This window comes from Trichogramma pretiosum, unplaced genomic scaffold (genome assembly GCF_000599845.2).
Source record: "Trichogramma pretiosum strain Unisexual culture from Peru unplaced genomic scaffold, Tpre_2.0 scaffold10, whole genome shotgun sequence".
NCBI classification, from domain to species: Eukaryota; Metazoa; Arthropoda; class Insecta; order Hymenoptera; family Trichogrammatidae; genus Trichogramma; species Trichogramma pretiosum.
The window spans coordinates 1037508-1064162 of NW_019641652.1; the positions used below are offsets into that span (position 1 = coordinate 1037508).

General features: G+C 38.5%; 1 protein-coding gene across 6 annotated transcripts; it reads right to left on the reverse strand.

The window, feature by feature from the left end:
* Positions 1-6403: 6403 nt before the first annotated feature.
* Positions 6404-25932, reverse strand: LOC106656448 (protein ECT2). Of its 6 annotated transcripts, none has more exons than XM_014377430.2 (18): positions 24017-25932; positions 18204-18455; positions 15246-15456; positions 15030-15165; positions 14745-14954; positions 14528-14674; positions 13506-14396; positions 12966-13097; positions 12643-12889; positions 12426-12544; positions 11958-12354; positions 11438-11884; positions 11211-11365; positions 10964-11049; positions 10626-10664; positions 9967-10141; positions 8995-9107; positions 6404-7660 (listed from the first exon to the last, which is right to left on the reverse strand). In XM_014377430.2, the coding sequence occupies exons 2-18, from the start codon at positions 18295-18297 to the stop codon at positions 7579-7581; spliced, it is 3681 nt and encodes a 1226-aa protein (XP_014232916.1). In that variant the 5' UTR covers positions 18298-18455; positions 24017-25932; the 3' UTR covers positions 6404-7578. The 6 variants fall into 6 exon arrangements, with proteins under 6 accessions (XP_014232916.1, XP_014232915.1, XP_014232918.1 ...); XM_014377429.2 differs by having other exon boundaries at positions 12426-12553; XM_014377432.2 differs by lacking the exons at positions 18204-18455; positions 24017-25932 and adding an exon at positions 15668-16068 and having other exon boundaries at positions 12426-12553.
* Between the last annotated feature and the right edge of the window lie 723 nt (positions 25933-26655).

The window sequence follows — 26655 nt, forward strand, 5'->3', positions numbered from 1 at the left end:
AATTATAAATGTGACAAGTGCGATCAAAAATTTGAGTTCCGAAATCATTTGAGTAGACACCAAATATCAGCTCACAAAAGCCGCAAAGATAAATTTGTGAAACAATCGAGTTTGTTCACGCACCAAAAATTAGTACACAAGAATCGCGAAGATTTCTCATGTAAGAAATGCGAGAGGAAATTTGAAAATAAATCAACTTTACTCAAACACAATAAGATATTCCACGAAGTTTTCAAAGATTACTTATGCGAAAGGTGCGCGAAGAGATTTGGAAATAAATGGAGTTTGCTTGTGCACATAAGGACTGTACATGAAGGTTGCCAAGATTATGCATGCGACAAATGCGAAGAGAAATTTAAAAAAAAATCGTACTTACTTTTTCACCTGAAGACATTACACGACGTATTTAAAGACCGCACACAACGTGACAAATATTTTGCGTGCGACAAGTGCGAGAAGAAATTTGGGGATAAAAGCAATTTCATAAAGCATCAAAAGATAATACACGAAGGTCGTAAAGATTACGGATGTGACAAGTGCAACAAGATATTTGGGGAACGAGGCAATTTGATAAAACACCAAAAAGCAGTCCATGAAGGTCGGAAAGACTACTCTTGCGACAAATGCGAGAAAAAATTTGGACAGAAACATCATTTACTCAACCACCAAATTACAGTCCACGAAGGTCGCAAAGATTTCGCATGCAATAAATGCGAGAAAAAATTCGGAAGTAAATCGGATTTGCTAAGACACCAAAAGGCAGTACACGAAAATTGCCAAGAATATGGATGTGACAAATGCAAGAAAAAATTTACACGAAAATCAACTTTGTTCTTACACCACAAGACAGTCCATGAAGGTCTAAAAGATTTCACTTGCGACAAATGCGACAAGAAATTTGGACGAAAATCGAATTTGCTTGTACACCGAAAAATAACTCATGAAGGTCGCAAAGACTTTGCATGTGACAAGTGCCAACAGAAATTTGGAAGTAAATCAGATTTGCTAAGGCATCAAAAGGCAGTACACGAAGGTCTGAAAGTTTATGAATGCGATAAGTGCAAGCTAAAATTTGGACTAAAATGGAATATGCTCTTTCACAAAGAAACAGTCCACGAGGGTAGCAAAGATTTCGCATGCGACAAGTGCGAAAAGAAATTTGGGGAACGAGGCAATTTGATAAAACACCAAAAAGCAGTCCATGAAGGTCGGAAAGACTACTCATGCGACAAATGCGAGAAAAAATTTGGACACAAACATCATTTACTCAACCACCAAATTACAGTCCACGAAGGTCGCCAAGATTTCGCATGCGACAAGTGCGAAAAGAAATTTGGACAAAAATCATATTTGATAAAGCACCAAAAGGTAGTACACGAAGGTCGCAAAGATTTCGCTTGTGACATTTGCGAGAAGAAATTTGGACATAAACCGCATTTATACAAACACCAAAAGATAGTTCACGAGGGTCGAAAAGATTTCGCATGCGACGAGTGTGAGCAGAAATTCGGAGAAAAATCAAAATTAATCAGACACCAAAAGAAAATCCACAAAGGTCGCACAGATTATGCGACATTAATTGACAATTTTAAAGATCTATAGATATTTCTAAATATGTTTTTTTTTTAATTTTAATATAAATTGTGCCGAAAGCAATCAACTTTTAATATACCTTTGTACATTTTCGTTGTGTTGCTTTTAGATTTTACGTTTACAACTTCCGTCGGTGCATTTTTTGGCTACTTGGTTTCCAGAGTTTTTTAACGTCCTTTTCAAAACTCCGAATGGGGCGATCATTTAGTTGGCTACTGGATTTTTGATAAACCTCATGAAATGGCACATGGCCCCATTTGCTCAAACATTCACAATTGATCAAACATGCATTAGTGAAATATTATCATAAATATGCTAAAGAACCGAAAAAATTAAAGTGAAATCATTTAATAATTTAATTGAAACCAAAAAATATTTCTTTCAATTTCTCCAAAATTAGTAAAAGCTCTCGTAATCGTTTTCGATTCGACCAGAATAATCAGAGGATTATTCTGGTATTATTTTTGGTGATAATTGGTTTTTTTAGTCTTGTTGTGAAAATAAAAAAAGGAGTGAAAAAGTTTATATCTTATGGTTTACATTTGCTTGGCTACTACGAATTAAAGCACACGAATGCGAGAAGCATATTAAGAATTTAATTTCTGGTGTTATTTCATTTTGCAAATTTTATGTATAATTCAAATATATAAATTAAAAAAAATGAATTCTAGGATGAATTCTAATGGAAGCACTTCGTTGTTTCAAATATTGTAAGAATTTGCATAAACAGATTAATTGGTACCTTATAATTGTATACAATATGATCGTAAACGACTTGTATAATGTCGTTTGACACACTGATCATGTTTACAGTAAAAACAAATTAGTTTAAACGTATTTTCCGATCAAACTAGCTATAAAACTAAACAGATAAATGTTATTCGTTAAATTTCTGTGGCAATAAATAGAAGTGAAACATTGATATTAGGCACCAAAATGGATGAAAACGAAAAGAATTTCAATGAAGTTGCCTCAAGAGACAATTTAATTAAACAAGATATTGTTTTTTCTGACGACAAACAATACGTTTGTGATATTTGCCAGGAGGCATTTATACTAGAATCAAGTATGATAGCACACCGAGACACAATTCACCATGATAAAAAAAATTTCGCATGTGACGAGTGCGAAATGAAATTTGAGTTCCGAAGTCATTTGAGTAGACACCAAATATCAGCTCACAAAAGCCGGAAAGATTTTTCATGCGACCAGTGCGAGAAAAAATATGTGCAAAAATCAAGTTTGTTCACGCACCAAAAATTAGTACACAAAAATCGCGAAGATTTCTCATGTAAGAAATGTGAGAGAAAATTTGAAAATAAATCAACTCTACTCAAACACAATAAGATATTCCACGAAGTTTTTAAAGATTATTTATGTGAAAAATGCGCGAAAAGATTTGGGAATAAAAACAGTTTGCTTTTGCACATAAAAACAATTCATGAAGATTTCAATAATTACTTGTGCGACAAGTGTGGAGAGAAATTTAGAAAAAAATCGCATTTACTCTTTCACCTAAAGACAAGACACAACATCTTCAAAGATTACTTATGTGATCATTGCGGGAAGAAAGTTGTAAATGAACGGAATTCTCGCATGCATATAACAACAGTTCAAACGAGTGGCAAAGATCATGCATGCGAAAAATGTCAAAAGAAATTTGGGAAAAAATCACATTTCCCTGTCCATCAAGAGAAAGTGCATGAAGGTCAAAAAGATTTTGCATTTGACAAGTGCGATAATAAATTAGGGAGTAAATCGTATATGCTGGAGCGTCGAGAAACAGCCCACGAAAGTCGCAAAGATCACATATGCGACAAGTGCGAGAAAAAATTTACACAAAAATGGACTTTAGTTTCGCATCAAAAGATTGTCCACGAAGGTCGGAAAGATTTCGCATGTGACAAATGCCAGAAAAAATTTGGAAAAAAATCAGATTTGCTAATCCATTTAAAGACTGTACACGAAGCTCGGAGAGATTTTGTATGTGACAAATGTGAGAACAAATTTGGACATAAAGTCAGTTTGCTCAGACACCAAAAAACAGTTCATGAAGGTCGTAAAGATTTCGAATGTGCCCAATGCGAGAAGAAATTTGGAAGGAAATCAGATTTGTGCTTGCACCAAAAAACAGTTCACGAACGTCGCAAAGATTTTACATGCAAAAAATGCGAGCAGAAATTTGGATACAAATGTACTTTGGCCCTCCACATAAAAACAATACACGAAGGTCGGAAAGATTTTGCATGTAACATTTGCGAGAAAAAATTTACACAAAAAACGAATTTGCTCATCCACCAAAAATCAGTCCATGTGGGTCACAAAGATTTCGCATGCGATAATGAAGGCCAGAAAGATTTCGCTTGCGACAAATGTGACAAGATGTTTGGACTAAAATGGGTTTTGCTTCAGCATCAAAAGACAGTCCACGAGGGTCGGAAAAATTTCGCATGTGACAAGTGCGAGAAAAAATTTACGCAAAAACCGACTTTACTCACCCACCTAAAGACGGTACACGAAGGTCGCAAAGATTTCGCATGTGACAAATGCGACAAGAAGTTTGGACTAAAATCGACTTTGCTTTTGCACCAAAAGACAGTTCATGAAGGTCGAAAAGATTTTGCTTGCGACAAATGCGACAAGAAATTTGGACGAATATCGAATTTGCTCGTTCACCAAAAAATAATTCATGAAGGCTGTAAAAATTTCGCATGTGACAAATGCAAGAAAAAATTTGGACATAAAGCGCATTTGTTGAAGCACCAAATAACAGTCCATTAAGGTCGTCAATATTACGTACGTGACAAATGCGAGAAGGCATTTGGAGAAAATTAATTTGCTCTACCACCAAATAACTGTACACGAAGGTCACAAGGAACAAGTTTGAAACAAGCGAGTAGAAATAATAATGGACAAGTTTAAACATCTATAGATAGATATTTCTAAATATATATTTTTAAAATGTTAATACAAATTGTGCCAAAATGATCGAGTCTTACATCATATCAACTTTTAATATACCTTTGTACATTTTTGTTTTGTTTCTTTTAGTTTTTACCTTTATAACTTCCGCCGGTGCATTTTTTTGGTTTCCAGAGATTTTTAACGTCCTCTTCAAAACTTCGAATGGGGCGATCATTTAGTTGGCTACTGGATTTCAGATAAATCTCACGAAATGGCATATGATCCTGAATCGATCAAACGCGCGTTAGTGAAAGATTTTCATGAATATGCTGACGAACCGAAAAAACTAAAGTGAAACCATTTAATAATTTAATTTAAGCCAAAAATTGTTAGTAAGAGCTCTCTGATCACGACTGTTTTATCCTCATCTTAGTACTTTTCTCAATCTAAAATATTACGTCAATGATCTTCGAACTGCGTGAGAATGAAAATTTACGCACGGGGGGCGGCGCTTTTTCTCCGAACGAAATCACGCGGTTATAAATCGTATCGGCGTAAACGAGACGCTAATCAATGTTTATTGGGCACGTAAACAACCCTCCCTTCGCAACTTCTGGTACATAACGCGACGACGAATCTTTTTTTCGTTCGTGCATATTTTTAAAGCCGTCTTTTTTTTCTCCCCCTCCCGAAGCGATTGTTTTCTATTTATTTATTTTTTTGCAGCTGTCGGTGGGCACAGCGCCATTCGCATCGCTCACAGAGAATTTTTCCGGACGGTCGAGGAAAACGCGCGCAACTCTGCGTAGCCTATATAGAATATAATGATAAGGGCAGCGTCCGGAGATTAGCCCTTCTCGCTCTCCGCACACGTGTTCCGCACTCTGCAGTATGCGTTGATCAAAGAATCTAACCAGCTCTCTCTCATTTTCTCGCGCGGCTGCGAGCTTTATAATTTTGTAAAAATTACCCAAAATAGAAAAGGGCAGCCGACCATATATACGACGACGTACCTACGAGTTTTTTCGCTCGTGAAAAAGAACGAAGTTATAAAGTCGGAAAAAGAGAGAATGACTAATGTATCGCGCTCGAGCGTTAATGCACTCGCACGGACGCTGCGAGCTATGTTGTGCTTCGCACATGTAAACGCTTCAAAAGGGGTACGTGTACTATACGGCGCCGAAAAATATTTTAATTAAAGATCGCCTGGGCTACTCGTACGTATAGCGAAATATCATCGCGTACAGTAGTGGTGCACTAACGATCGCGTTGGCTCGACTATACTCTACGCGCCGAAAAAGGGCAGGAATAATTTAGCATGGGCGAATTTGCGTCCGTGCTCCTGCGTGCGCTTTCGAGATCCTTTTTCAATGCATTTTGACTACGAATCTAGATTCGACGGACAGGAAAAAATAAAATTCAAATCCAAGAGCAATTTTTGATTCCGTATTCGTGTATAGATCGGCGTAACTTTTCATTGCGTTTCACTCGACAATCTGCGCACCTCCGATGCAGTAAGGGCCCGCAAAGACGAGCGAGTCAAGGAAAATGAATAATGCGCGCGCGAGTATGTGTAACATACAAGCGGCTTTTGCGGCTTGTCGTTCAACATTTCAAAATGTATATCGAATGCATATTTCATGAAATTGGCTACGGTCCAAGTGCGTGTTTTCAGGTCTACCATGGTTGCACGTTATCGTATACGTGCGTGTGCGCGAGAATATATTAAAAAAAATAGAGTACGAACTGCATGGCGACACCATCTCTGTCTCGATGTCGATAGTTGCGCAGCTAAAAAGTATAATTCAAAATGACATATTATGTAAATTTAAAACATTGATTTAGTTATGATTGCGTGAATATAAGTCGGGGGATGTGTGAATGAAAAAATTCGTAGAAGTTTCTTTGTAACGTTTGCATATTAAAGCTCTTAGCTAATTTTTTATTACGATAACTTAAGCTTAGTTAAAAATAATTACAATAAATAATATATCCTTAAATCGGACTCTCTTAATTTTTATTTTTTGTCTTTCATCAGTTTTGTTTTAATTTTGAATTAAAAACTTTTCGTCAGTTACAAAAACAAATGTGGGGCTTAATAGGAATAATAACAACGTGTCTATTTACAGGCAATAATTAATCAAACTCTATTCGATTTTTGTTCTCTTTTCTTTTTCCATTGTTCGTTGTACTTTTACAATTCTGATGGTTAGAAATGATTTTGATCGTGTTTGCTATATTAAGCACTGGCAAACTCGCGTGCAAAACAAAAAAAAAGTTTCAACAATTTATTTACAAGTTTTCGGGAGAAATTAGAGCAAGAAATGTACGCACTTATAAAAAAATAATTCTTAACTATTTCGCAGTATATAAAGCAGTTCAAAAATCAAAATACACAACCATATAAGCTTGTCATCCTGTTTCATGAAGAATCAACTTTCTTTTAGTATCGGGGCTTAATACTATTTTTTATTGATTATGATATTAAATTATGCAACAACTTTCGAAGTTACAGTCTCAAGGCTTTGGATCAATTGTAACCATCAAAGTTGTATACGAACTCATTGGCACAGCAACAATCACAGTCACATAGAACTTTGAAAATTTTTCACTTCAAACTTATTAATGATGTCGCTTCGAATTATAATTGAAAAAATACAGGCCTTTACAACTTATCTCGCATTAAGCAATTTTTAAGTTTATCAGTCACATTTCCGTGCGTATAATTCTTTTTAAACGCAAGATTAATGGAAGTACATTTATGCATAAGTTTTACAGTTTTGGTTGAAAATCTTCAAAGGCGACGAAACTCGAAGAGTAATGAATCGTTCATCTTGCGTATGTAGGCTCTTTTTAATTCGAAGTAAGAGTCATCACCACTGTCTTCAAGAACGTTTTACACTACGCAGAACTTGCATTTAATATCCATAAAAAAATAGTTAACATCGTGAGGCACATTGAAGTTTAAGAACTTGAATAATTGGTCCCACTATCCGTTTCTCGGGACATTATACCCAATATTTAAGATCCTAGGAAACGTGAGCGTCTCACAAGCTTGTTATCGATAGATAGGGCTTTAACTCAATCCGAATCGGCGCTGTGGTCTTTGGCCTCTTCCGAACCATTTCTGGCATTGCGTTCTATGGCCTCGTCCGAACCATTTCTAAAATGAAAGATAAAAAAGCAAAAGCCATTGATGTAATTAATTCAGCCTTGATGATTGAAACGGTCAGTGAATTACTCGGAGCTTAATAATTATGTTATAAAATTTATCAATGTGACAAGCAAAAAATTATGATTTGATTAACATGATTTTGCGGGTGAGAAGAAAATTTTATTTTTTAAAAATCGACAACTGACATGTTTGTGTTTAAATTTTATCTTGGATAAATAACTTTTATTTTGCCGATAAAAAATTGTTGCGCAATTTATATAACAAACAAGATTCTTTTTAACAATATCTTATATTCAAAGAATATAGGGGGAAAAAATGTCGATAATGAACATATTTAATAATTTTTACTCAACATGTATTTCACGTAGCTCACGAAGCTCGTGAAAATCATGGAAGGGATCGATTTTATCCAATTATTTAAGTTTCATAAACTAAGGTTTTACTATATAAATCTTCAGCGAATTTAAACCAATTATTATAAAAAATATTATAGGAAGTGTATTCGCTGTCAGTCATGTATGCTTATACGTTTAATAAATTTTGGCTATATATTATCATACTTATGATTAATTTCAAAAAGTAACTTCAAGTTTTAAACTTATTATTTACTTATAAGTATTGATGCTTAACTATCGAGTGAATTTTTTAGTCGTGTAAAATTGTTAATATTCCAGCAGAAAGAAAGCCTTTAATATGCATTAAATTCAAATCCATGATTAATTTTATAATTCATCAGCCACAAACAACTGAAACGCTATTATTATGGCAGCATACTGCAAGTTTACAAAGATTAATTTTATCCATCAACTGGAGTGAAGTACTCGTAATAATAATTATTGAATCGAATACTTGATTCAAGTAGTTTTATTATTCTTCTTAAACTTGCAGTAAAAGCGGGTATTAATTGAATCGATACATTTTTTAAAAAATGAAGCTTTTTTTAGTATTACAACAAACACTGCTTAATTATTGAACGTAAATTTCATCGTTCAAAATCTTCATACTGTGTTGTACTTGTTAATAATTATACACGACTAATATATCATCAAGGAGATTCTCATGATAAAGCCTGTATAAAAGCTTTGATCGTATTGTATTGAACGCATACAATAGTACATCGTTTGCCGATTAAACTTACATTACGCATTAAGCTTGTACTAACTATTATTAATATTATCATTAACAATATTATTATTTTTCGTTATTTATTAGTAAGGATGACGACGAAGCCAACGTGTGTAAAGATGACGATGAAGATGATGATTGGTTTCGGGAACATTGCAGCTAAAGGATTACGATGAATGTATGAATATAATCAACACCTGCGAATCGCAGCCACGGAGAGTGTGTTGCATTTGGCTTTCCGCGTTGGCTGCACTGACATTGGCGCAACGAGGAGATCGTCGCGTGTCGACTGAGTACTCGATCCTAGTTCCTGTAATACACATATACAAAAATCATGAGTAACGGAAAATTCTCAAATTTCTTCATCATTAGTCAAGATCATTATTTTACCTTTCTACATATTAAGTTTTCTTTTTTTCTGGTCATGCAACATGCAATAATTGAAATTAGATACAGACAACATTTTAAATAATATTAATCAAGATGAAAACAACAACAACAAAAATAGAACAAACAAAATACAAAACAAAACAAACAAAATAGAAAGAAAAAAGCACACGAAAACAGTATTTATTTTAAAATATCCATTAATTATTCAATTATTGGCAAATTTACATTTAAACAATAATAATGTAAAGTATTATCAACACTCAACGATGATCGTAATCATCGGCTCTTTGAAAGTTACTTCTTCGCAAAGAAAAACGTAAGTGATTATTTATGTCCTCCTTTGCTTCAAGAAAAACGTTTCATAACAATGATACAGTGTGATAACCGTAAAAACATTGCTTGTTAGTAAAGTTTTAACTACAAGGAAAAAAATCTCGAATTCACTTTGGTAGAAATGATGACATTACAAAATCTAATTACAATCAATTTTGAAATAACAATGAAACATACGCGAACAAAATATTTGATTGGATATTTTGCTCAATATGCAATATGTTTAAGATTAAAGTTTTAACATTTTCTTTCAATGACATGCATTCTGCATTGCTCGAGTTAAACTTCATGTAAATAAGCAAGAAGCAAAAAAGATAGGAATGTTACCATTTGCAATCCAAGAGTTTGACAATGTTAAATAAAGCATTTCTTTAGACGATTATAAAAGGTTACTACAAAAAAGAAGAGTTTTCATGCTTGGCATATCAGGATTATGGTTCACTAACGTTTAGGTTGTTGCAGCTGGCTAGTCGCATTTGTGCTAGTTGACGACTCGCTGGAGTGAGACTAGTAGTCGAGCCAAATGGAGACATCATCGTCGACATGGCTCGTTTCAGCTTGTTGGGAGTCTTGTTGAAGCTAAATGCCCTACCTACTTTCATTCTAGTACGAGTTGCAAACCTGCAATAAATGCAAAAAAAAATATTAGTAGGTTTCAATTTAATTTATTCTTTTTTTATTAAACGCTGATGGCTTAAATGCAATTTGCAAACATAAACAATGTCTCTGCCAAAGTGAGACATACTTCAATGGTTAAAAAGATAGAATTCCTCTTTTTTTTTAACAAGAACATGTTTGCTCATGAAATATTTGGTCTCATTTTTTTCAAACAACGAACGAGCATTTAATTCTTGATTATGTTAAAAATTTTAGAATTATTTAATAAAAACCAATAAATATAAATTATACTAAAATTATTGTCGAATTAACTTATTAGAACTTATTTCTAAACAAAAAAAAATGAATGAAGTCATAAGCATATGTGATGAGGACTGAGGACAAAAGCAGGTACAGAAAGAAAGTTTTGTAAATGCTTAGTGTGAAAACTGACTGTAGTGGGACATCTAATGTAGTTATAAACATGCAATTCAGTAGAAACACGTACGAATCCGTATCATCCAGGTTAAAATTACGAAATAGATTCCTGTAATCAATCGCATGGATGGCCCATTATTGTTGACAGTTTACATGCAATCAGCGAGAAAAAGAAAAACAATTGATTGAATAATATTGACGCAGTGATCAAGGTGTAAAAAAACTTGAAATTATTGAAAAAGAAGAAATCTTGTCTTTTATAATGAAAATTTTAACTAATTCTAAAATAATCGTAGACTGATAAAATGTAAGAATAGAAATAAGAAGTTTGAACAATGCATGTAAAAATTGAATTATAAAAGTAGTAGTTAATAAAATTAATTAATAATGAAATAAATCGATACTCACTTAAATGCTTTGCTCAGTGTCCCTACTGATACCTCACTATTGCTACCTTCAAGTTGATTAAAGTCAAGCTCGATGAGGAACGAGTCCTGAAAAAAGTTATATGGAAAATGTAAAAGTTAACATTTTTTCATTAAGAAAATCTTACAATTAGTGATTTTTCATAATTGTTAACAAAGTTGGTCTAGTTTTATGCGCAACAGCTAGTAGCATATAAAATCGTTTTAGTTGCACAGACATGATAACTTACTGAATCAGCTTTGCAAATAGTATTGGCCATTTGTCGACACAACGATTTAAGGTACTTGGTTTTGTCCACCTCTTCGTCAAGTAGAGCGAACGTGTAGAATTTATCTTTAAGCTCTTGATTATTGCGAACCATAAGAGCGAATACTTTACGACAATCTAAGAAAACAAACAAATGAAATTAATCCCTCATTTTAAAAGAAATATTATAATCACTTGGGATTCATTTACCATCAGTTTCGCGAATGTCAACGACCCTTTTGATGGCGCTCAACGGAAGCATCCTGATATGCTTGTAAGGTTTGCCCTTGTCGACTTTTACCGTGTGAAAACCACTGTGAACCGTAGAATTTGGACTTTTCATCTTTTCAATGCCTTTTGATCGTTTTTTGCAGATTTCCAAAGTATCGGTAAACAAAAATAAAACGAGATGGTCTCCACGACGGCTTAGCTCTTCGTGCACTTCTGTTACATCGCATTTGCCGATGAATGAACGATGTGATGATACGAGATGTGGTGGGCAGTTATCGATCTCGTTGAATATGTCGAACATAGCCAACTGACCCTCAGTCTTACGTTTATCTTCGTTAATATACGTCATTACTTCCTTAATGCTATTTAATGACTTCTCCAAGGCACTATGATCTGGATTACTCTTACTTGTATGCTTAAGTATATCTGAAAAAAATACAACGATTATAAAACTTCCAAATAAAGGATAAAAACGTGATTGTGAAAATTGAAAATATACCGTTTAATAATAAGCTAATACTGGGAAGTCGTTGAACGGGCTTTATAAGTAATTCCTTCAAACTCTGTCTGCCACAATCTGGCTTTGTCTGGCAAACCTTTAAAAAGGCATGAAACCGAGGCTTATTTTGATCGCACTGATCGAGCATTTCCTTTGTGTTTTCAAAGAAATTCACATATGGCGGATAAGCTTTGATCAAATCCGGTACATATTTGAGAAAAATAACGCCTATGCAAGTATCTTCGGTCCAGTGATTTGCGCAGTGTCTTAGTTCATCCAACATATTTTTGTGAACTTCGTAAATCGGCGGAAAATTGCCGAAAATTATTTTAGCTTCCGTACCATTTAATAATTCATTTTTACTATCTATGAGGGCTTCCAATGGCGACTTGAACATCTGCAAGCAATTGTGTGATAATAAAATATACTGAAAAAGTGTATGCTTTCAATAAAAATTCAATAAAATACCGTCATAATTGTGCTTAAAATGCCAACATAATTGGATTCTGTTTGAAGGAGTTCAAGAAACACTTGATGTCTAGGGGACAAATTTTTTATCACAGCATCTGTATTGGACGTTTCAACTTCTGAAATATCTATCAATTAATAAATATTCATTTTAATTAAATTAGATTTCAAATAATACCCAAAAAGCCATAATATCTGTTAAAAAATAATAAATTACCATCAAGATACTTTTTATCCGGACTGACTGTTCGGTCAAGATAGCTACCATTTAAGCTCAGGACATCGCTAAGGCTCGATCGGCGTTTATTAACGCTTGTAGGTGTTGGAGGAGCTTGACCATTATTGTAATTTAGTGTTTCTGCCAGACGTTTTCTCTTCCTTTTCGACGCAGATGACGGTGTACCCGTATCTGGTGTTGGAATTTCACGATTTACTAATGGTGTTGATTTTGTGATTTCCAAATGCTAAAATAGTTCATTGAGCAAATATTATAATATCAGTAATATAGTAAACAATTTTAATTAAAAAAAGTGCACATACATTTGCGAAAAGGTATTCTCTTTCATCAGCTACGACGAGATTCTGTATGGAAGCCCAAAACCACTCTGACTTGACAACGCAAGCTCTTTCCGAAATAACGTCAGGCATCTTCTTTTGAGTTTCGTCCACAACCTATGGATGAAAAATACATCAAGATTATAATAGCTTTCCATCATTATGTCATTTATAAGGACATATTTTATCCTTTATAAAAATTGTTAAAATAAACGTGCAAGTTATAAAATTAAAACAATAAATGTACAACACAAGATCAGGGAAAAGTTAGAAGGTAAAATGAACAGTTTCACTCCAAACGCAAGCTCTGCAAGGTATAGATTAGATGATGTCAATGTAAAAAACGATTAGGTTTAGGATTTTCATTCATAAACGACGATAACACCGATTGAAATAGACATAACAGTCATGAAAAACACTCATGAACGAGTTCACAAGACCATAATACGATCATTCTTCCACGATGAAAAATGGAAACCTTGGGTAACCCAACATTTTATCAAAAGTAGCATTAATGTGTACTACCAAAAAAGAATTTTCTTGACATCTTTTAGCTATCCTTCTTTCCAGTAAACTCGGTCTTCTCTGACACCTATATGGTTTCGCATTATTTTTATTATCTCTAAAGCGAGCTGTCCTAGCAGGCCCAAGAATAGGGCTTGGCAGTGGAGTATACTTTTGCTTGGCATTAGTAGGTGTCTCGTCCTGATGGTGATCGCGTCTGCCCCCCGGAGATACCGGTGTGTACTGCTTGAAATTCGATGGAAAAACTATTTCGCTGATTTTTGAAAACAGCTGAGAGCTACGTCGCAAGCACCTGCCCAAGCGTTTGCGTGTTTCACTGAAACTTCGTTCACTGGCATTGCTCCTCGACTGATAGGAAAAACGCGGTTGATGAACCATCGGGGGCGAGGTCCAGGATCCTACCGATCGTCGCCATCGCATGTAACGTTTGGGCGTTGATATTTTGCCTTTACTTCCACAGGAGCGATTATGGCTGGTTGGTGTTTCACACATGCTGCGGTTAACACGATGATCCTCGAATTTTTTGTGCTTTTTGCGCAAAACCGGCTCGAAATAAGAATCAATGTCCATGGAGTCATTCTCGTTAACACTGTTAGAGTAGGGTGAGTTGATAGATGAGTTGCTTGCTAGATCATTTGATATGTCCATAAAAATAGCAGAATCTTCACTAATGTCTTCCATGAGAATTGAGTTTTCCGACGATACAGTTGTGTTAGAGTAAGAAGGATTGTAAGAGGCAAATGAATGTAGCATAGAACTGCGTTGTTTTGGAGTTGGCACTGTTAGAGATCCTTCCAAATATCTTGGAGGTGGTGGTATAATCAAGCGAGGTAGAGTTATTTTAGGAACTTTGGGTAAACAAAGAGAGGAGCGAATAGGGTCATCAGAAACCTTGTATTAGATGTGCAAACAATTTGTACCAATGGATATAGTGCATATCAAAAATGAAAAGAAAAACAGAAAAGCCAAATTTAAAAAAAAGCAAAAGTTACTACAATATCATTGAAGATAAAGATCCTTACCACGTGAGTGACATTTGAATCTGTTAAATCAACCACTTGCCCTCCATATTGTTTAAGCATATCACCCATATGCTTCGTTTCATCTGCTGTGAAACCATGAAAACAGATCCGTGCACCAGTAAATGGTAACATTTGATATTTGACTATCTATAATGGAATAGCCAATTAACTTCATTGATAATCATAAAGTTAAATTATTATATGTTTTAAAACTTGCCAACTCTTCCTGATCATAATGGCTATCTAGATTGTCCCGGTCAGCCCATAATTCTTCAATAAAACCTGGTTTCAAGATGGGAACTCTAAACGTATCTGCATATCTACATTTTTCACCACCACAAGTCTTTGCTATCAAATGTGTTGTTTTTGTGCCCATGTCTCTTTTTACACTACCTCCCATGAAGTGGATTATTTTAATAAGTTTGGTCTGTGATAAAATTAAGATATTTATATCAATGAGTATTTATATTTTGTTATTATGATGATGCAATAAATAAATTACCAATTCTTCTTTTTCCCTAAATCCTGTAAAAACAATTGCTGTACCAAACATGGAGCGAGTGTACATTGGTCTATTGTTGCTGGGTAGTGGTTCTTTTTTCTGTTCCAGCTGCAACAGAGCCGTTGGACCCAATATCCTGAAAGAAATTAATTAGTTTTTGCAATCTTTCAGAAGAACATTTGAAAACAATAACAGAAAAGAACCAAATCTACTAACCGGTGTGCACTTTTATATAATACATCGAATATCGGAGTCTCAAATTCTGTGAGAATAAAATAGGTGCAGTATGTGGTATCATCTACGAGCTCCACTCCAGTCTCAGATTTAAGAACAGGGACATCAAAATGATGAGCTGCAGCACCCAGAGCAGGATTATCGTTAGCTACACCAACCAGACATATCCGCTTTTTACGAGGTATCGTAGAATCTGCAAAACAAACAGCAACAATGAGGCACATTTCTTTTTACGCTACATCACAAAACTTTTATCCAATGAGTGCGAACTAATGACTATCAGTCGATCTCAGTTATTTGAATAATTTAAAAATTAACGAATTTGTTGTATTTATTACAAGTAATTTCCAGCAGTATAAACATTGGAAAGCAAATGACAAGTAAGGCTGTTTGAAACGAGTTACCTCTCAGACGGAATATCACAAGTATTAACATGAAAACCCTGAAGAGGGGGGTACAGTTAATACTTTCAAAACTGCTAATTGCCCACTACACTGTATAGCGTACAATTTTTAATTTTACGTTTACTACAGCATGACGATGGCGGATATTGGCAATTATAGTTTCGCGTGCACACACACAAACGTATAAATAAACGAGCAGACACAAATACAACTATACACGACACGCACGAGACACAGACGACGAGATTGTTTTAAACGAGCGGATGTCTCCTCTCGCTTTTAGATCATAATTGATCAAAGGCAGTCGGTGCGTGTGTTTCGTGCAGAAACACAAACACGCACTGAACGAAAATTTTTGGAGCTTTTGATGATCCTCGGCGGCCGCGCGCGCGAAACTGCGTCAATGCATCGAGTGCGTGCGTGTGTGTGTGAGTGCCGTATACCCCCGGCGGCGCCCCACGAATAAACTAACTTAATATCGAGAGATAGATGTGCGGCGACGATGACCCCACCCCGTATAACTTCACATCGGTCGTCGTACACTAAACGCGCGACGAGGATAACAGTTAGATGCGTGCGGGCTCGCGTTTGTACGCCCGGCGCAGCCGTCAAGGTCACCACCGGCCAAACAGCAAAAACAAAGAGTCGTCTGTACCGCATTTTGCCGGCTGCTGCTGCTGCTGCTCATCTTTTGCCGCGCACCGTTTATCAGCGATCTATGTTTTCTCGCGACGCATGTGCTCGGAAGGAACGCGGCGCGCGATTCGCGTTGTACACATACATTTTATCTTTTGATAAACGGGTATATATGACATATATACGCGTGCTGTAATACACATTGTATATATAATAATGTCGAGAGGCGACGAGCTGATAAACGTCTCTCGTTGTACGAGATAATATAAATAAGCTCGACGTAATAATTTGTGGCTCGTCGTGATAATAATAATGTACGACGCGCAGGTACTCGTTATAACGAGGCACGAATCTCGAGATGAGAGCTACGAAAAGCACGCGCGTCGCCAACGGCGCGCGGCGAGTTAAAAATTTGAATTTGCTCGTAAGCGCGATTATTATTACGCAACTTCGGGCGCGTTATTTCAAATTTAGTATCAGCGATTGGCGCGGAGTAGCGCACGTACGCTATGTGTGCACGACCGGATGTACGATCATATCGTATGACATAATTTGTTAGGATTGTAAAGAGCGGAGTTGGAACATTTTTCCAATAGATCAGCTCAATGAATGTACATCGCTCTGTTTTTCCTTTTGTTTTTTGTTGTTCTTTTTTTCTGACGAAAGCTTCGGCACACACAATATAGATATAGAGATATATATTCAAAGTCGCGCCTGCAACTATCCAAAATAAACTTGGTGTTCCATTTTAGAGGGAGAGAGTAAGAGAGAGAGAGAGAGTGAATATATAGATTTGAACATGCATATAAAGAATAGCTCTCCTCCTAAAATAAACAAACCGATATTCTTCACTTCTGCTGCTGCTTTGACTGCTACACTCACACGGGCGCGTTGTATATATATTGTCGTTGTTGTTGTGTGGCCTATACACGTGCAGACTCGAACCAGTGAATTTTTTGGAAAAAAAATGAAAAGAATAAAATCAAAATCTCATCCGTAGTCGTGTTTTCTCAACTCATCATTGCGGCAGCGTTTGTATCTATACCTGCTCGTAAGCGCTAAATCGGAGCAGCAGCTAACACACACACACCGACACATGTGTGCATTAGACTCACGAGTATAAGAGTCACGCGATACACCTCGTGCACGAGCGAGACGCAGTAAATACGCTGCTGCTCCGACAAAATAAAAATATGCGTATAATCCGTCGCACGGAAAAATAATGAAGAGAAATCGAGAGCCCCGGAGCAGCAGCAGTAGCACATCTGCATATCGAGGATTTCTCAAAAATCGTATGAATTCCGTCCGATCAGTCGATCGTTTCGATTTACGAGAGAAACCTACATGAAGATAAGACACGAATTAAGCGTGACAGCTGAAAAAATGGATACAGCTGTCAAAAATTCTATTCTCCATTTAAATGTCGTTTTTGAAATTCACTGTTAAATATATTTCGTAACAACATAGATTTTTTAGCTTCTAACGTAACGTTTCATTAACAATCCAAGAGAGCCTGTACGCAATTTATTATTGAAAAAAAAAGAATGTTGTCAACTTGGAAACTGCATTAGATACTGAGGGCTCTAACGCAGGGCAAATATGACCTTTTATATTCCGAGCTTCAAGTACCAAAGTTTCACCTGAAACATTGAATAGTTCATGAAACTCGGTTGATCATATTGGAGAGTCCACGCAACACTTTGTTTAGAAAAGTCAGCCGGCCTGCACGGGGATTCGAACCCGGAGCCACCTCTATGTTTCAGGCGAGAACCATACCAATTCCGCCATCCACGTTATAGACAAGCCATGACTCTAAACCCGTGGAATTTATACCTCTCTCGTTGCTAGACGCTACCGGTCAAATGTACATAACGTCGATCGATCGATGGACTCAACTTACAATTGTTGGTGTAATAATAGTGTCCCTCGTCGGTGGTAGAGCTGGCACAGCTTCCTCCACCGATGTCCATCGCCGTGTCGTTGTGGCTCGTCATGTCGCGGCTGCTGCTGCTGCTGGACGACGACGGAAATCCAGAAGTCGGTGGCGACGGACCCACCGGCTAACTTTTCTTCTTCTTTCTCGCCCGTAGGCGGTTTGTTGCGCGCGACGACGACGTCGTCGTCGTGTTTACACTTGACACCTGGCACGAGTCTGGAAAAAGAAAACGACGAGAAGAAAATTAGCAAAAACAGAAATCAATTATGTTTATGGTGCGATTGCGCAATTAAAGAAAAAAGGGGAGGATGTGGAGATAATCGAAAGCATGTGAATCGTTTTTTATACAAGACTTTTAAATCGTTTTTTACGATGACGATTTGATAATGAGATACAAGGTGGGTTTTAATAATGCGCGGCGACTTATATTACGCACTTTGATCGCTTCGACACACTAATGTTTTTCGTCATTTTTCGAAGATATACTTTTGATGTCTAGTCTTGGAGAACGATAGAAAACTTCCATGAAATTTTCCGAGAATTCGCGTATGTGTATGAGAGTGTTTATAGAGTAATCGGGAGAAATAATTTGATATCGAGCAGTTTTTTTTTATTTCGAAATGTAAAGAAGAAATTTAATATTTTCAAAAATCGAACCCTCTAAAAATAAACGATTCATTTCCTTAATGACCCTTGTGATAGCCATTAAGATCGATCAAAATTAATCAACGATCAAGAGTATTTTTGTCGCGTAATAGAATTATTACACAATAAACTCAACGATGCGCGATCTTGTGATAAGATAATAATCTTGACAGACATTAAAAAAGCTCAAAAAAAGCTCCAGAAAGCTTCTTTTTTTTTGCTCTTGCTTTGCTCTTGGTATTGCTCTAATGCTTTGAGCACACATGCACGCGTCGTTCTCGCCATGGTCGTCGATGACAAATTTTCGTATATTTATCTTAGCACTAAGCCGGCCATATACATACGCTGACAAGCTTCGTCGCCACCGAGGCGTTAACAAAACTTTACATACATTCTGTTTTTCGATATTTGGCGAAACGGTGTAAAAGCGAGAGAGAGAGAGAGAGATCGAAAAAATATATCATATTCGCTAAGCGTTGTTGAAGTTGATGTTGAGTAAATGCCGGATTAGCGAGACATCCTCTATTCGTCGTGTGGTGTCCGCGCGACAGCTTTTCTTTTTGAACATTTTTCTTTTCAAATCTCTTCGACGTCATTGTGTTATTTTCTGCTCAACGTACAAGTGTTCGGTTTATCCGTGAAGAAGAATTGCGAAGTCCGAGCTTATAAGGGCACGGCGTCCGGTGCGTGCTCACGACTTCGCATAGCGAGAGAGAGAGGGAGAGGGAGTGTGCTACACAAGTCCCGATTGAATTTGTTTCATATTTTTCTTCTAATGCATCTGCGTCATAAAGACATGTGTATAAGCGGCGGCGGCTGTTTGTATTGCGCTTCTTTCGCGCATCCGACCAGAAAGTAGTGAAAGCGAAGAAAAAATCTACATAAACTCCGAAATTCCAAGAGAAAGAGAACAAATCCGACCGAGGAGGAAGAAGATGAAAGTGAAACGGTAATATCTCAGCATTCGCCGCGTGATTCAGAAAAAAAATTTCATTCACCGGAGATCAAAAAAAAAAAAACACTTACGTGCTGCTGCACAGCTTCCCGACAAATCTCGATACATGGATCGTTGCAGCTCGAGATAACTCAAGACCCGAAACTTTAGTATATCTAATATTGTGTAATGTGCACGAGCGCAGGACCGCTCGTCAATTCGCGATGAGAGACTGCAGGCAATGGTGAAAAAATCACAGATATTAGGCTAATGTTTACATTAATTATTAGATTAAATCTCGCGCGCGCCCGGCATCTGATGCACATTGTGTAGCTTCGATGCGCTACTTCTCCTTCCTCGCCGCGATCGCGCGTAGTAAGTAGCTCGGGCGTAATAAGGGGCCAATGCACTCGTTCATTAAAATTTCGTACGATTTCGCGGCGCGATTAGATTCCGATAAGCTCGAATCGTGGGCCCCTCTCTAGCTCGTAATTCTGCATCCATGAATGAATGCTTAATGAATCGAGTGAGAGCATGTGTTTTTACGCGCATCGCGTGAAATTTGTATACAAACCAATTGGCGCGAAAGCTACGCGCCAAAATCGAGCAGATATCGTTCTTTCGCGAGCGTAACAACAATAACAAAAAAAGACAACAAAGTGAAGGACGCGCGCGGCTTACACAGTAATTGTAGTCTCGCGCGATATATAGGTGCGTGCATCAGGCATGCACAACGATGCGGATGACATTCTTGTTATCCGCAACAATAATATACTCAAATATAGAGCGCACCGATCTCGATACCGCATCTCTCTCTCGGCCATAAAATCCCCCGATGTGCTGCACAAAATTGTTTTGCGCGCATCGAGAGCGAAGAGCCGAAAATATTTACGAGCGAGCGAGATGAGTACAGAGGAATTAGAGCGCACATTTTTTTTTTTATTTTTTTATTTTTTTTATGAATATGAAAAATTCCAGAAGTTTTGTTTATTGTTTATATACACGCGTATTAAATGACATATAATGCAGAAAAGCGTTTTGGACACTATCCCTCGTTCGCGCGGGCGACACATTACTGGCAGTCATTCAAAATTTTTCCGCGCCATCTCACGCGTGGAAACAAGTTCAATGTCTCCCCCGCGGCCCACGTTATAAATATGAAGAGTGAGAAAGAAGAAAAAGGTGATAACAACGAGGCTAGTGGGCGCACGTACACAGTCGCTGACAGTGGAGTCGGTATTTTTGCTTCTTTTTTTCTCTCTCTCTCTCTCTCGAAAAAAAGAAGAAATTCAGCGGGTCTATGTAATGATGCACGTACGCAGGTAAAATATTTATAAATAACGCCACTTATTTCCGGAAACTGGAAAGATGTTTCACGGAAGTACTCGAAAATCGAACGTTGATTTATCGAACAATCGATCATTTCTGCTGACATCGATAAGTATATTAAGCGACGCTTCCCACTTAAGAAGAAAAATTGTCTCTATTTTAATACACTCCACATAGCTTATTGAGTTCTATTACCGATAATATATAAAGGGCCTCGCATCCATAGGCATCCTGGGCAAAAAATTTCCATCGAAAATCGCAAGTCGGTATGTCACGATCGCGACAGCACTATGGTCATTTCCAATAATAACAGTAGCAAACGTTTCATTCTGGGATTGTGTAAAAAAAAGAGTCGTATGTTTTCTCGAACAATGTTATTTTATTGACTCGAGGTAAACAAAATAATATTCACATTAGTACTCGGTATTCCCAGTTTTTTTCTCTCTCTCTCGCTCTTTATTGTTATTGCTAATTCCTAATAAGAGCGCCCGACCGAGTCAAGTGTAATTCCAATGAAAATACATAAAAAGAGGTGTCGCGCGCCGATCGCTTATCGTCGTCGCGTGTCTGTGTGTGTGTGTGCATTATAAAGTCACGGGAACAAATGATAATACCCAGTAATGGAACGCGAGAAATTTCTGCCAAGAATGTGCAATGTATTATGCCGAATTACAATGAATATGCGCGGCGGCACACGACAAATGTCAACAGGCACTCGGAGTGATAACAATCGTGCGGTAATCTTTAAGCTTTTTAATCGCAAAAAAAAGACGGCACAACAAATGAACGAGGAGTAAGTGTGTGTGCGTCTGTGTCCGATTAAAGTCCGGGCAAGGAGTACCTCTCTCGATTTCTGTAATAATATGTCACATCTTGATGACACTGAACGAGGGCAACGGTAGAAACGTGAGAGATCGTTGATTGCTCCGAGATTCGATCAACAAAATTTGTTATTTCGAAACATTGTTTCGGTTATCTTATAATAATATTATAATGTTGTTTATTATACATTGTTGCGATAAAACGTTGACCGCAGCCGACGAGGATCGCGATCCGCAGTGCTCGACGAGCTTCGGTGGCGAGCAGACAACGTGTCGCGATTATACTGCATTTATTATAAATGCGCGGATTTGACCGGTCAAGTGTCACGCCAAGCTGTGCGATTTTCGTCAATAACCAAGACGATAAAATAATTGCAAGAGTGCGTTTTTATACATCGTCTCTGTATCATCGGCGTGTTGTAATATCAGTGAATCTATCCGAAGTGTGCCTTGCGTGATGCTGCGGCAGGTGACAGTTCTCTCTTTTTCTCTGGAGGTAAATAACATTACGTTCGATAAGCATCGCGCATACTGCGGCATTTAAAGCGACTCCGAAAACGTGTCCCGCGCACGTTATTATACAGGCCCGGCTCGAGAAGCATCTGGTCGTCTCTCTGTATAGGTCGATATTAAAGCGGGAAAAAGCATGCAGGCGCCTCTACGTATAGTTCTGTATATATTTAATCGAACCGCGCGCCGCCCGCGTGTCACAACGTATAACGTTAACAAATATAATGCGTTCGCGCGCCAACATTCCTAATATCACGAGCAACCCGTACCGGCAGCAACGCGATCTCGCCGAGGGTAATAAAATAAAGAAGAAAAAAAATCAAGAGAAAAAGAGAGCGAGAGAAAAAAAGGCACATCAATAAAAGTCACATTCGAGGCCCCCGGAATACTATACGTACATTTATCTCCGCGTGCCACGCACAATAATTATTCTTTTCTTTTCATCTCTCAAGGTTCGAATCTTTTTTTTTTCTCTTTATTTTTTTCTGCTTCTATATCGTGTAACGAAATACTGCCATCTCGCATAGATACAGAGAGAGAGAAGATTCGCGAGAAGAAGAAGCAAGCGAGCGAGCGCGTGTGTTTGCGCGATACGTACACACACAGCGCGGGCATTATGACATCACGTTCAAAAATTGCTCCACTGTACGTTATACAAACTATGGCTATACTACACGCGCCCGCGCGTGTATAAAGGCACACGAACGAATGTTGAAAAACCTGTCGGGTGTTTTCCTATTATAATATGTATATCGAACGCGCCGGTGCGTGTGTCTCGTATCCTGCGAGACATTGTGTGCTCTTGCTATGCCGCTGCTGCTGCGTTCGTTAAACGTTTTTAACATAGCGTATGTATATATAATACCTCTCCCTCGAAAAAAAAAGGCGCCAGCAACAGCAGCAGCAGCCGAGCCCGCGGCCTGCGAGACGTAACGCGCGCTCCGATTTTCTCTTCTCTCTGCAACGAAACTGTATCTCGGACGCGCGCGTGTACGGTAAAAAAATAAAAAATAATAGGCGCTAGAGGATTGCTTTACGTGTTCTATACGTAGGAAAAGTCGTCCGTGCGAATGAATGAAGAAAAAAATCTGCGAGTCGAGCCGTATGTATAATAGCAACGGAAGATCTCGACGTTAGATGGCATATAACCAATCATTGCAAAAGGCTGACGGTCACACAGATCAAACGTACAACGTTTCGCTTCTCTCTCTCTTTCTTTCTCGCGCGTATACGAAATATATATACATGTATTGTATGTGTATAGTGCAGTGCAAAACAGACACACACACACACACACGCACGCACGGACATGTAGGTATAGTTTGTGTGCGTGAGTGTACTCGAGTGTAATAGGACTAAATATAATACACGCATACAGTGCGTGCGAATGCATACGATATGTATAATGTAAATACGCAACGAACGATGGTAACGATAACAATGTACACACACACACATGCGCGCGCGTGAGTGCACAATGCATTTTTTTCATTATAAAATAAAGAAAATCATCGCCTTGTAAAAAAAAACACGCTTACGTTTAAGGTCAGCTCGTGCGGGCGAAATCGGCGGCGGCTAAGGCAGCGGCCTCGCCTCGCTGTAGTTCGCTGCTTATCTCTACTGACGACGACGAGGATGCTGACGACGATCCGTCGGGGCAGATAATGATACGGAGTAGTCGTTGCAGTCCACAATGGTGCGGCCGACGCGCTGCGAGTCGCATCGAAAAAATTCGCCTCTCGGCATCGATGATCTCGGTAATAATAACAACTGCTGCTGCTGCTGCTGCTGCTGCTGCTGCTGCGCCGCCGTCCTGATCATCAACATTTGACACCTCACTTTTTGTACACTTTCGGAATCGTTGGTTGATAAATTCACACGGGGATTTTACACCACTTTCGCACGCGCGCACTTTTATACAGGACCAAGTACTGCTCGTCTTCGTCGTCGCGTACGATTATTATTATTATTTTGGTATATTTTAAGTTGTGCGTTACACGGTATACAAGTACAGCTGCCACCGCTGACGCCTGCCGCTCGTGTCTTCAACGGAATTTTCAGCTCTCGAGTTTCTTTTTTCGTTGAGAGAGCGAGAGATGCACAGAGAGACACGGACACTCACACACATATAATACAACACAGAGAGAACCGAAGCGCGCCGCGCACACGTATATATACGCACGCACACACACCACTGGATTATATATGTATATAAATATAAAAGCGACGGTTTTGAACACACGACGACGACACGACTCGACGAGAGTGCGAGAGAGGACCAAGCGACTCTGCTGCTCTCGCGATATATGCCTCTCGTAACTGCAGTTTCACAACACGCGCGCACCTCACGACGATATGCTGCTGCACTCGTTATATATATACCTGGACGTTGTATATATAATACGACCAACTATATCATACGCCTCGCGCGTATATCAGTTTTTTTTTTTTTTGCTGACAAAAGGCCTCTCCGAGAGTTTTCCACCAGAGACGCGGGCACACACAACAGCACAGCTCTTTTTCTCTCTCGCGTGTGCGGATACACACAATAATGTGTATCGTGTATATGTTATACCCCGTGCGAGCGCGCGAACGAACGAGAGAGAAGGTCTATCTCTCTCTCTCTCTCTGTCTCTGCTGCTGTATATACGTTAATAATAATAATGTGTACTATGTATATAGTTAACGAGACTGTTGCTGCTCGGCGCGTCGCGTCGCGTTGCGTTGCACACTGCACTCGCGGGATTTACTCTTGTTTTTTTTTATTATTGTTTCACGCTAGCACTACTTACTTGAATCGTTTTATCGTGTGTGCGCGCTGCACGGCGCAGCGCAGCATCGCGCGCGCGAGTTCTGTCGACTCGCTTCAACGTATAACGTTTATAACGACATGCGCATGTATTTATATATACACACGCTGCACCAACGATACACACACTGACACACAATTAGCACTGCACTGCGAACTTTGAGAGTCGAATTGCCGAATGGTCACGGTGCACACTATATACTCGCTAATTTTTTTCACGCGTATATATAAATAATAATTTGTGCAGCTTTATGTATGTATATACGGGGTGGCGCTGCTGCTACATACGACAACGTCTCTATCTCGCTCGCTCCTGCAGACTGCCAGACGTTAGGCAGAGCAGTTTGAAAAACTCGATCAACGTTTTTGCGAGAGAGCGAGCTCGGCGCGCGCTACGTGCGCGATTTTCGGGTATCAACTAAAAACTGCAAACTGTTATATACCCCCGAAGAAGCTCGAGCTTTACATGTATAATGCGGCGGCGGCGGCGGCTATACGCGCATATATACGGAACGAGACTCTTCTTTGGGAACGTTAACGCAACGCGAAAAGCGAAAGGTTATATAGCATGTCTATGTGCGTGTGTGTGCGAAAGCGTCGACGAGAGAGCGCGCGCGAACCAACTGCCTTCTGCGCCTCGGCCGCTTAGCTGTTGCTGCTGCTGATGCTGCTCGTCCTATATGTATATAAATCCGTATACGAAATGTGTTGTGCCTGTTGCTTAATGCTCGTGTATACGTCTACTCTACAATACGTGCCTATATACACATATAGATACGCGGCCCGCGCTATTATATTACTATCCCTGTATATAATTCCCACTCTCCTTCCCTTTTTTCCTCGCCGAGATGTCCGGCGCTCGTTATTGGTTCGCGCGTCGATTCGCTAAACTATACATATACACACAGTGCGTACGGCGCCGTATGAAACGCGCTCCGAATCTGCTGCCTATACGTTCAAACGGTTCGCTTGGCAAACGGCCGTCGTCCGCAGCGATCGTCGTTCTGCGCGTGCGGCGGTGGTGGAGGTGCAGCTTTCAAATTTTTAAATTTTATTTACCGTCTCCGTCTCTCGCGCACGCAGCGCAGCTTTACTATATAGTTACTATATATATATGCATAACGTTATACGTACACGACTCCCGCGCGGGTAATTCGATCCACGCGCGCGTTAACTACTAAGAGACGAGACTCAGACGCGACCGTTATTATTTCAGCGATATCGGACAATCGATCGATGAGAGAGAGAGAATCGCGAGGCGATCTTTTGCTTTTTAAAATACCGTATCGCATGAATAATGTAAATATTTATTAATATCATGTATCTGTAACGATTGGGCGCTATCGGTATATTATATATATAGGCCCG

Excerpts from the sequence above, each read along its gene's own strand:
- LOC106656448 (XM_014377429.2), bottom strand. The coding sequence starts at position 18,297 with ATGACGAGCCACAACGACACGGCGATGGACATCGGTGGAGGAAGCTGT. Across the intron at positions 15,457-18,203 it reads CTATTATTACACCAACAATT|ATTCTACGATACCTCGTAAA; the intron begins GTAAGTTGAGTC and ends TTTGTTTTGCAG. Across the intron at positions 11,366-11,437 it reads TGACATTCGCGAAACTGATG|ATTGTCGTAAAGTATTCGCT; the intron begins GTAAATGAATCC and ends TTGTTTTCTTAG.